The sequence below is a fragment of the Camponotus vicinus genome, unplaced genomic scaffold (assembly GCF_025532165.1).
Source record: "Camponotus vicinus isolate PSW18456_S1 unplaced genomic scaffold, iyCamVici1.0 SCAF_10, whole genome shotgun sequence".
NCBI lineage: Eukaryota > Metazoa > Arthropoda > Insecta > Hymenoptera > Formicidae > Camponotus > Camponotus vicinus.
The window spans coordinates 1,664,078-1,677,068 of record NW_028141946.1 but is presented as its reverse complement, the minus strand read 5'-3'; the positions used below and the strand labels follow the sequence as shown (position 1 = coordinate 1,677,068).

General features: G+C 33.4%; 1 protein-coding gene across 1 annotated transcript; it reads right to left on the bottom strand.

Moving 5' to 3' along the window:
* Window positions 1–4,986: 4,986 nt before the first annotated feature.
* Dfd (homeotic protein deformed) lies at window positions 4,987–12,696 on the bottom strand. The gene is made up of 2 exons (XM_083079288.1): window positions 10,728–12,696; window positions 4,987–6,465 (listed from the first exon to the last, which is right to left on the bottom strand). Exons 1-2 carry the CDS (start codon window positions 11,638–11,640, stop codon window positions 5,786–5,788), a joined length of 1,593 nt encoding a protein of 530 aa, XP_082935414.1. The 5' UTR covers window positions 11,641–12,696; the 3' UTR covers window positions 4,987–5,785.
* Between the last annotated feature and the right edge of the window lie 295 nt (window positions 12,697–12,991).

Below are 12,991 nucleotides of genomic sequence, written 5' to 3'. Positions count from 1 at the left end.
TCACAAAACAAACAATATAGCGATTTATTAATTTAATTTTTTACTTTAATAATATACTCCATCAATATAAAAATGTTATATATTTTACACAATATTTTCTTATTTTATTTGAAGCATCTTTCTCTGTCCCTCTTTCTCCTCAAGCAATTAATTTCTATTATTTCTAATACAATTTATGATTACAAGTTGTAATCAATTTTGCATTATTATCGCGTTCTACTTTGGAATAGACCAACCAAAATGTCTACAATAATTTCCAAGTAATCTACATCCGAGAGAAGTTAGCGAAGGTGTTTAGCATCGAAACTTATGGTTTATCTACTCACGGACAACAAGCACACAACATAGATCTTGCAATTAGCGGCTCTCTTGTGTACTTCCTTCCTACTCGCTTGGGAGCTCGCTATTAATCGTATCGCGTCTTGCATTAGATAGCATACATGTATTTTAGAATTAAAAGAGTATATATTGTGTAATTAAAATTATACTTTTATATTGTATACCATAAATATTTTCCATCAGATTGCAATGAAAAAAAATTGCGGATATCTATGTCGAGAGGCAACAATAGAATATCATACTTATTGTGATTAATATATAAACCACACAACAACAACATTATTTTGCATATAATGATAGACTCTCTTAAATCGATTATATAAATCAGTTTCTTCATAATTAAAATTTCAAAGCAATAATTATCTGTTGAAAATAATAGTGAAATAATAATGAAAACTTTTGCCAACTTAAACTTCAAGAGATAAAATACATAATAAGACATATCCTCTTTAATTTTAAATAAATTGAATTTTAATTTGAGTTTTACGAGGAAACATATGTATATTTTTTTTATTTTGATAAATTTTTGTAAAAATTTTAAAATAAGAGATACATGTTTTTAATTGATGGTTTAATAAATCATATATATAAATAAATGATAAATATATTTTTCCGACATACAATTTTTTGTATATTATATATCATAATATCGTAATATTTGGGTGCAATATAATTACTAGTTAACTATTACTTTTCACTAATTCTTGTTAATTTTCTTTTCCTTACTTGAATCTTTTTTTTTTACTTTTTAATCTCTCAGAAAATTGATGGAAACTCTTTTCATTACTCAAGTGAAAAATGAAGAGCAATAGGATTATCTAGTTATCAAGATCGATCAAAAAGATTAGTTATCTCTTATTATCGTTAGAATCTTTTGCAGAAGTCGGACTTGGTATCGCTAAATAGATATAAAAATATGAAGAAGACAAGGGTATATAAGAGAGAGAGAGATGTGCAGATATAAAGTATTATCAATATTCTCTTCCCCAAAATCTCTTAATACTCCCTTAAGTACGTATGATGTGACCAGGTTCCTCTGGTTCACGCCATAACATGTCTGACTTTTGGAACCCTGTTGGTAGCAACATATCTAGGCAGTTGGCCGGGATGTTGGCGGCATGGGCGGAGGCAGGAATCTCACAGGCAACCCCCCATTCGCTTTCCGGGTGCCACCCTTCTTTTCGAGCTGCTACGAGCTATCCCTTGCCCCGGGCTGCGGCAATCACGCACATGCTCGCGCATGCGCTGGTACGGCAACATCGCACGCATGGGTGCCCATGGGCGCCCATGAGCGCCCATACGATTGCATAGGAGGGGATACGAGAAACAGTAAATACCTATGATACACCATAATGCTCCTGTGATACCTGTAAATTATGATACCGCGTGTGTTTCGAGGCTGCTTATTTTTCTATTAAGCAAAACGTTCACCCACTATGATATTTCCGTCCGTCTGTTGTCTCGCAAGTTACGTGCCAATTTTTCTTTGGCATTATCGTTGCAACTGTAGAGGGTAAAAATATATGATAAGCTATATATCAAAATTAGCACAAGTGTTAATAAATATTTGAATTATTCAAACAATGTCTCTAAAAATACTACATTTTGTAAGAAGTAAATGTTTTTTACATGTGATAATTGTATCGAATCATTATTTTAATAAATATTTTATTTGCTTATTAACTTAATCGTTTGTAAAACTTAAATAAATATATATAAAGTAATACAATTAATTAACGTCTAGGTTTTTCCTATACACATGCTAAATACATCTTTAGTATTATTATATATTATTATATATTATTATATTTTTATAATTAATTTTTATATTATAATTTTTTTATAATTATTTTAATAATATGTGCGATAAAGAGATGTTTGTTATAACGTTATCCATGCAAATAATTTACTTATTATTTTTAACCTGTTTTAAATTCAATTTTGCTTTCGTTTTTACTGCAGCTGTTATCAAATCTGGAATGGAAACGATACTTGCGAACCCAACATAATGCGAATATACCTAAGAAAGAGATAGTGTCAAAACTTAAGATAACAAGTTGCACTAGCCTTGGCTGATTAACGGTGTTTCCTGACAGAATAATAAATAGTGTAAAAGATTATGAAAAATATGAAAGAGAGAAAAATATCGCGCTCGCGCGCGCACCGCACATACATACGCACATACATAACGTAAAAGGAAAATGTTGGACGAAAAAAAATGATGGACGTGATTAAATGAGTGTGGGAGTATATACGATTTGGAAACACGATATTATTGTAAATTATGAAACATTTATTTATTCATTGATTTACTTGACGGTTGTATAGTTCTCATCGATCCTTAAGATCAATATAAACATAAGCATTGAAGTGTGCCCGATGACGTTTTCTTATCGTACATGCTCTATATACATTTAATAATTATAGCAAAGGGTATAATGTCACACTTATAGAACGATCTCGAAACTCATACATTTACTTTTTTATGTCCTTTTCGCTAATTATACTAACTCGATTCTTTAGAATTAAAGTACCTTAAGAGATTTAACTCAGCTTCTTACATCTAATAATATTGTTTTGGTATAGTCACAGCGGTTCTGTGCATTAATTGTTTGATTACTACTCGCTTAAATCAACTTCTGATTTACTCACGTGCAATTGTGTCCTAATTATTATTGGTCATTCCTCATTTCCTTTCGGTAAAAATATATACTATCATTTCGAATTATTTACAATGTACCTTACGGAAAGATGCTTTCAAATATAATAGCTTCAATTATACCTCTACTATTTTTAAGAGCGTTTTAGAGAGATCCTGAAATATATATTTTCTTTTCGATAATTAAACTGCTTTCCAATTGAGTAATAATTTTTTCAAAATGCGTAAAAATACATGACATCTAATATATATTTTAAAATTTTAAATACTGGGAAGAAAAATTATTGATATTAATAATAATATTCTGCAATCATACAATAACGACCAACGTTTTGACTGGAAAATTTAATTTTTGTTGATACTTCATGTAAAAGTCAATATTAACATTTACTTATACAATAATAATGATAATATATGAAATATGAACATTATTTGTATATCATGTTACAATAAAATTTTCTCTTTACACGAATATATACATACATAAAAGTTGTAGTGAGTTATATATATATATGTACAATTTTTTATTTTATAAAATATCAATTTCTCTTTAAATGTTGGTATTATTATTAAAACGATAATAAGAACGTGTGATCTATTAATGTTTTACAAGTCTTAAAAAGAGCAAAATATTAACGAATTGCAAGTCTTAAAAAGAAAAAAATATTTCATTCCTCAGACATAAAAAAAATGCTATGGCAAGCATGAAGAAATGTGTTTACGTTAATTATAATTTAATCTGTTTATAAGTATAATTCAAACAACATATGAAAAAAATTCTACATTATGATTTAAAAAAGCCTTTCTTGATCTTATGATTTCCTTTGCACGCATATGCATTTTTTATTTGTCCAATTTTTAATCTGTATCAGATGTTCTCACAATAATATATACATTTCTCATAATATATGTGCTTTTTCATCTTGTACAATATTGCACAGTATACCTTATTATATAAAGTTAAACATGCATTCGATGACTATTCGGGACATACGTATCATGTATAGAATATGTGTGCTTCATGACTTAGAACTGCTTTACTGTAAGTGTTTTGTGGTTGAATATAAGATCAAAAGATAAAATATAAAAGATTTTATATTTATCTTTTGTACATGGCATTTTATTTTTAATATAATATTATACGATATTAAATTAAACAATAAAAATATAGTCTAACCTTTTAATCAGCAATCGCATCATATCTGAACACGATGTGTATGCTCCAAATGCACTTTTGAATGTATTTAACTTGCTGGTATAAGGCATACATGTTGTGCTTTCTATGCATATGATAATGTGCGATAGATTTAAAATTAGTATATCTGCGAACACTCAAAACGTAAGAGATCAGAAATCTTTGATCAGACTTTAAAATTACTAAGAATATTAGAGCAACAATTTAAAAAGAATCTTATAATTTGCCTTTCTATAATCAAACTATTTTCCAGATGAGTAATAATTTTTTAAAATGCGTAAGAATACAAGACATATATATTTTAAAATGATATTTAAAATATACTGGAGATTTTTATATTTAAAAAATATATTTTTACTAAGAGAGAGAAAGCACATGATACGGAATATATTGCTGATTGAATTATATTTGTAAACAAATGTCTTAATGCTTCATATTTTTCTTTCTTCAAGACTTATAATTCGAAACGTTAATATGTTACTATTATTTTCATATTAATCAACATTTAAAGAAAAATTAGTACAAAATAAAAATTTTATATATATATATATATATATATATATATATATATATATATATGTGTGTGTATAACTCATTTAACTTTTATATATGTATATATTAATGTAAAGAAATGCGCGCAACATAATATGAAGTAATAGTGTTTATTTTTTGTATATTATAAATAAGTGTTGATATTGACTTTTACATGATGTGTCACACATAAGTACACATAAAAAAATATAAATTTTCAAGTAAAAACTTTGGTCTTTGTTGTACAGTGGCAGAGTGTTCATTCATGTGAGTACCAATCTTTTCTCTACCAGTAAAAAATCTCAATATTTTAAATATAATTTTAAAATATAAATTATGTGTCATGTGTGTATTCTTATGCATAATTAGCATTAGAAATGCTAATAATAAATAACGACAGGATTTGTCATAGCATTATTGAAATGTGTGTTCACACATTTAATTAACTTAATTAAAGTTAATTAATAAATCAATACACTTATAAAATTTAAGATTATATAATTATTAATTGATATTCAGTCAAATATAAATAGAAAGTTGTCTTGGAAGAATAAAATTTCTTGTCATTTTGATAATCAAATTTATTGTTAACAGTTTAAGATACGACGTTTTTATATATTCTATACTTCATCCGGACATTATTACCTTATTTCTTTCGCTGTAGAATTGTGTTCCCTTTTTTACTCAGCTACGATAAGTTTTTCTCAAATCTAGCTTCCACAGTTTTCGAAAATTAAAGAAATTTTCCTCATTGTAGCGATAAATCAAACGTTATTATTCTTATATTTTTCCTTTAAAATAACCTCAACTAAACTTTCAAGTTTGGCTATTGTGAACTTACCAGTTTAAATAAAAATTAACGGATCGTCGTTGCAATAAACCGTATGTAAAAATAATAATGTCCGATCATTTTTCTTGTCCACAATGTAATGAGGAGAATTCAAACTACATTTGACCGTTTATACAATTTGCAATAAATATCCGATCGAACACAAAAGACAGCGGATAGCAGTGTGGTATCGAAAATGTTACATCATCGAATACATCTTCCGGAATGGATGTTACAGAGGCGTAAGACCGTAATCGGATTTTATCCCCGATGGCGGTACAGGAGCTGATACTTGCGACAATCCAGGAGGGCTGGTAGCCGGAGCGAGTGGACTGATACTTCCGGAACTTATGTGTCCCAACGGTCCTCCCGTCGGACCGTCCATCATTCCACCCACGTGATGATGACTCAGCTGCGCTTGGAGATGAGCCAGAGAATGAGGGTGACCTTGAAAGCTTGGGTGAACCACGGGAGGAGGAAGAGTGGTGCTGACCCCATGAACTTCGCCCATATCGTGACCGATGTTCGAGTCCAGACTGTTCTCCATACCGCTGGAGGGTGAGTTGTTGTTTTTCCTTTGGCTGTTATTGTTACCCGTGCCGGACTTTGCTCGTGTCGCCGACGTCTTCGCCGGTTTCGCCGTTGCTGGCGGTGCCTGGCCGTTCGCGTTCTTCCTGCGCACGTTCTTCGTATTTGGCAGCTTGTTGTCTTTCTTCCATTTCATACGGCGGTTCTGAAACCAGATTTTGATCTGTCGCTCCGACAAGACCAGGTTATGAGCAATCTCGATTCGTCGTCGTCTCGTCAGGTACCTATTGAAGTGGAATTCCTTTTCCAGTTCGAGTATCTGATGCCTCGTGTAGGCAGTTCTCTGTCGCTTTGGCTCCATTCCAGGTGTATACGAGCCGTTCGCTATAAGAAAAAAAGAAAAGTCGAAATATGTAGTACGGTAAGAACAAACAATGAGGAATTTTCAGTTACAAAGGCTTTACTTTCTTCTTTATCTGAAAAGAATGGCTATTCAAGAACGTGACTATTCTAAACACGTGTGTGGTCTTTAAAACTGGGCTTTTTAAACAATTTCAAGTTGACGTTTTCTTAAAAGAAATTTGACTTTATTTTTAACATTACACTTAAAAATTAATTATATATATTGTATAATATTATAAATATTATAAATATATACATGTATATTAAGTCTTATATAAATGTAAAAAATAATTCTTACATTTTTTGTATTTCATTCTTAGCACAAACACATATAAAATTATAAAATTAAATGAAAAATACGTAGTTTGTATTTATGTTTTCCATTTATATATATTTAAAATTTTATTATCTATTAATATGTGTGCATTTCATAATATATGAAGTTTAATATTTCAAAGAGATATCCATTTAAAAACTATCAGCACTTTCACACATTTTTATTAAAGAAAAAATAAACTTCGAATTCCCCAAAGAATTCAGTTTTAAAATGAGATATTATGTTCACAATTATACGAAATGATTTATCAATAAATTTCAATCATCGATTTTTTAAGCACATATACACACATAATAGAGGCAATCTTTTTTGAAAATTTTTAATATGATTAATTTTCTAAATCTTCACATCACGATTGACGATAAATAATTTTTTACGAATTAAATTCTTTATTATCAAAATTGCACGTTTATAGATTTTTATTATAATAATATGTATATAATATTAAAATAATATGTGTGTTTATAGAATACTTTACATATTCCATGCTATATATTAAAATTATATTATTAAAATTTAAAAAAATTTTTAATATTTGTTGAGAGAACATTCTCATGCTTTCTACTTATACTAAACTAAAAATAGCCATTCCCATTTTTCCCGATACTCATCGCTAACATTATCATTATTAGCTCGACGAAGTGTTACAAATAAATCTTAAGAATATTCTTCCGTGCGATTTATTGCATCATTATTATTTGCATCATTATGTCCACTAGTTCCTTCGTGACTTTTTTCCTAGGCACTTTACTATTGTATCTATTCATAAAAATCTAGAAATAAGTTGCGTGAAAAGAAGGTATCGGATGCTCACTAGAAAAATTTCTCTTCGGACATCGTTAAAATATAATACAAACATATAATGAATGCTTAAGCGATGACGAAATCATGTCATTTTAACAACAAAAGAAAAAGAGTTTGCTACTTTATACATATAATTATTACCGTAATTATTAAATATCTCTTACAGTGATGATTTACAGAGATATTACATGCATATAACATTTTTTTTTGTATATGACCATATGACCACGTCATGGTCGTTTTGAATAGCATCAACAGTTGAAGTGACTTTTGTAATCTGATCAATTCGCAAGATACGCCGATCGAGTTGCGGAGGCAGAATACGCGTATGTAAATTCACGAGGATAAAAACTGCCAGGCGCATACACACGTGTGTAGTAGCATTTAAAGAAATATAGGAACAATAGATTATCCTTTACACAACCCTAGGTTAGTTTCAAGATCAGATGATAATTGCCTCGTCGAACATGTTCGTCAAGTTTTACAGGTCTTATCAGAAGATACACTGATGCAGTTGATTAATGTTTGATAGAAATATTTGAAAATGCAAATATAAATATTAATTATAAATCGCAAAATGTCCAAAGTACTCTCGAGAACAATCAGATATCATTGAAATACGACTCACAACATACAAACGAGGTTGAACAAACGAATTAGGAGAAAAAAAATGTATCTCGCTGTGTGCGAGGTTGATATTAATATTTGTGAGTCATGCTAGTAGCAGTCCATGGTGGTCCGTTCAATTCGATAGAGGAAACATGGGAACAAGTTCAGTCTAGAATCCGTGCAGACACATTCCATTCCGAGCTGACCGTCGGTCTCGCGGAGGCCCCTTTCAACTCCGACGTCCGGCGACCATACTTCGACAACCAAAGGGGAAAGATTGCAGACTCTGACAGCCCGACGGACGAGCATACCAAAGTTCAGAGATTTCAAATATTAAATCGCACGACGCGCGTAGCATAATGGAAAATGTAACGTCATACGTCATTCGAAAGGATATTTTCATGTAACAATTACAGACAGTTAAATATAATTTTGTCATTTGTATACGTACATTACAATTTTTCAATCATTTCTCAAATGAAATCATCAATCTCGGTAAATTGACATATATATCTCTATATAATCTGTATAATCTTTATAATCTATATTTATTTATATTTATTTTATATAATAATTATAAAACGATAAATGTATGAATTCTTATATTATGTAGTTCGTTAAAAAATAATTATCCTTTTAGGCTGATTATTTACATTATAATTTTATATGAGATTTTATATTATCAGCAAATTATTTTTGAGATATTTTTTCTAGTTTTCTAGCAGAATAAATTTTTTATAACAAATTATTTTCTTTTTTTAAATTCTTGTTATATATTGTTACATGCTACCAAATTTCCCATCAGATAATGACTGTATATAATATTATAATATATGTATAATATTGAAGACTCTTATATGTTGAATGTTAAAAACTGAACAAAATTTTTTCAATAATATATAACATTTTCTCTTTCATCACTCTTCTTATAATATTTTAATTTGCATTTGTAATGTATGCGTCTGTGTAAAAATGCTGCATTTTTGCTTTTAAGGGGTACTAGGATATAAAAGTTTTTATTGCAGGCAATTTTTTTCTGAAAAAATCCATTATGATATTCGGTTTTACAGTATGGCGTGGAATCTTTTTTATTATAGTCATATCATATACAGCGGTCTCGCGAAGAAAATACTTGCAAGCTGGAATGAGCAGCACTTTTCAGATCAAGCGGAATAGAAATTTTTATAGCAGCAAAGCTAGATAGTCTAATTTTCAAGGGATATTACGTTGCAAAAACTATTTTTATATACCTGAGAAATATATGATTTTTCTTTTAGCCACGTTATATACAAATATGACAAATCCGGGATACGAATAATAGATATACTGCTCTCAATCTTTATAATTTGTAGAACATTAATTAATACACCTGTAGTTACGTTGAAAATCGTCTTTCTATCTTTATGAGAATAGGAAGCACGCGTATATTAGTTCTGGAAGTAATTGTCTGATTAATTATGAGAGAAGAACTTCACTTTAATTGCCTTAATTATAACAGTCCGGAGCTTATATCCAGCGCCAGCAATATCTAATTCCAAGTCTCGAGCACCACCAACGGCGAGAGTTTACTTAAAACACGCGATGGAAAACCTCTGTGTCGAATTTCGAAATTTGTATTATTGACCGCAGCGGTGAATCGTGTTGCGGAACTTCTATTCTTGCAGTATTCGCTACTGTATGAAGGATGAAGATATATTAGGCGTAACCGAATTCACCTATAAAATGAGGTGTCGTTGGAACCTCACACAGGTGATCACAAGGTGCAACGATAAATTTCGGCCCATAAGTCTTCGAGCCGCTCCAAAGCGCCGTCACCTTGCGCGCGTATAATGCAATGTATATCCATTAAATACATAAACGGAGATACTTTGGACAGGTGTGTCTGTCGGATCCAAGAAAAGAAATTTACCACAAAATCTAGGCACTCTTATATATCATCGTATTCATTTAAATCCATAAATATTTTTTTTCGCTTGCTTTGAATAATATTAATAAATAAACAACGCGGTAAATAATGATAAATGTTTAACTAATTTTACTTAATTTCTTTTTTCTATTTGATTAAAAGGAAATGATATCGAGATGATGTATAATATTTAATTTGCAGTAATTTAATGTCTTATGAATTATGAATATGTAAAAAAAAATAGATTCTCTATGCAAGACACAATTGCATCAAGCCGTCGGATATTTTTACAATGATTGATTATATTTTTCATGGTGAAAACATAATTGTAATGTAAATAATTTGTAGATAATGTAGATAATTTATAAATTGTTTGTTAAATAGATGATACCTTCGAGATTAAGAATAAATATCATAATAAATAAATCTCTTTCTCCTTAAGAATAAAATGAAGTAAAGAAGAAGCATGAAATATTATGATGCATAGATAATGGAAATGAAATAAAATAAAATAGAATGCCACATGGTAACGTGTAGTCCTCATGAGAAATAGCGGAAATAATTGCAAATTTATGTATGTTTACTCACCGACGCCCGCAACATGAATCTTTTTCATCCATGGGTAAATAGTGCGTTCTCTGTTCTCGTCATCTTCCTCTTCTTCCTCCATTATACCCGGCGAACTCTCCATCTGACCGTCTTCTATGTCATCTGGATCCGAGCTATCCTCCACATGATGCTGCTGCTGTTGTTGTTGTTGAGGGGTCTGTTGTTGGCCACCCTGTATATGTTGAGATTGCTGAGACAATGACTGCTGCGTCTGAAGATCGGGCGAATTATCCCGGTGCAACTGACCCGAGCCGGCCGGACTGCAGGCATTGTTCTCGTGTTGTTGTTGATGATGCTGGAGGGTATCCGGCTGTTGCACGTGATTCTGCATTATAGACGGCGACAGAGGCGTGGATCCGAGAATAGTTGACGTAGGTACAGATGGTTGCTGGTGTTGCGGTTGCTGCTGTTGCTGCTGCTGACTTTGTATCGACGACGGACACGTGAGCGGCGGCTGCTGGGCTTCCGGCGGCATCGCTAAAGCACCCACCGCGTGATGATGAGGATGCAGACTGGGATGATGTACCGTGTGCACTTGGTGATGAGGATGATGAGGGCCGTAATATCCGCCGTATCCCGCGTATCCTCCGTTCAATTGTACCGCCGAGGAAGCTCCGTAAGGAGTCGATGCTGCCTGATGATGATGCTGATGATAGCCGTACTGTAGCTGAGATTGCGGATGGCTCAAGTGATGACCGCTGCTACCGCTCGAGAAGAAGTCCGCGCCGGTCGAAGGTATATAATTACTCTGGCTGTACTCTTCGCTAGGAGGAAACTTGGGATCGACCATGACGGAAGTGGTGGCTAAGTGATGATTTCCAGCCTGCTGCTGATGCTGATGATGGTGATGATATCCACCAGCGGCGGACGGATTCATCAGGAAGGAACTCATATTCGTGGGGCACTTTCTCGCGGAAAACACACACACGCGCACGATAGTTCGGAAAAATTTGAAACGACCGCACTTCGCGATTCTGCCTTCTTATCTGACTCTTCGCATCAGTTCGTCAGATTCGATGCACCATTTCATATTAATATTCATCATTCTCACAAGCTGACACTGCACCGCACTGCGCTGTGGTCCATCGTCCACACCTCGCCGCCTCTTGCGAAAAGGGGTGACGTTTTCTCGAAAGGAGGAAAAAGAGAGAAAGAAGGAGAGGGAGAAAAAGAGAAAAGAAATGGAAAGAGCGGGGCTACAACGAGCACAGGACTCCCGGTGGACAGCTGCTTATTCTCTCTTCTCCTTCCGCCACTTTCGCGATCCTCCACGACCTCGTTCGCTCCTTCCCGCCCACCGGAGCCCAATTACCATACCACGTGACCACAAAACCGACCAATCGGAGCTGTTCCTAGCCCGCGACCATGATGGATAACCATGGCACGCATGCAACACGTGAGTGGCGCCGCGAGATCCACTGCGGCAGGTGTAGCAACTTCTTGCCTTGCTTCTCTATTTCACTGTCATCGAATTCTATACATTCACAGTTTATTAATTTTTAACGCAAACTGCAATCCCCTTTTTCTTGATAATACGCACTTGTCTCTCTCATAAACTTTCACTTTTCATACACACCATTGATCCGCAATATCAAGTATGATATTTCTACGAACAATCTCATCTGAACAAATCAAACATCGATACGAATCATATGCTCGAATAAATGAGTAAATGTCAATTTCTCCGCACTGCACTTCGGTATCACTGCTGTCTCGTAAAACAATCTTCTTACAAGTACACAGAGACGAAGCGGACGAAGCCTCTCGTCGGAGAGAAAGAGAGACTTGAAAGTGAGCTCGTCCTGCCTCGGCAGAAACTCGTCTGGCAACTCTACTCTGCTTCCACTCCCTCCAGCTTCGTTCGCGCCGGCTGGCTTTGAGCCGATGCGGAGAGCCGCGTCCCCCCTTCTCGTCATGCGTCTTCTCCAGAGTTACCCCCACTCTGTAGCGGCATGAGACCAACCCCTGCCACGGAAACAGTGGATCTTGTGCCCTTATGGGGCATACTCGAGGGTACGTATAACCGTGGAGTCACTCCTACGTATCCCCTTAACCCGCCTCCCTGCCTCGGAAATCCATCTTATGGCCGGAGTCAATGCTGAGAGAAACGGTGGCAATGAACGTTAATGCTGTTGATATTGAATACTGCGGCGAAGGTAATCGCGCCACTAATTCAGAACTATTTGTCGTGACCAGCAGGTGTTACTATAACCGCCCATTACACCTCTATTTGCCAATATTGT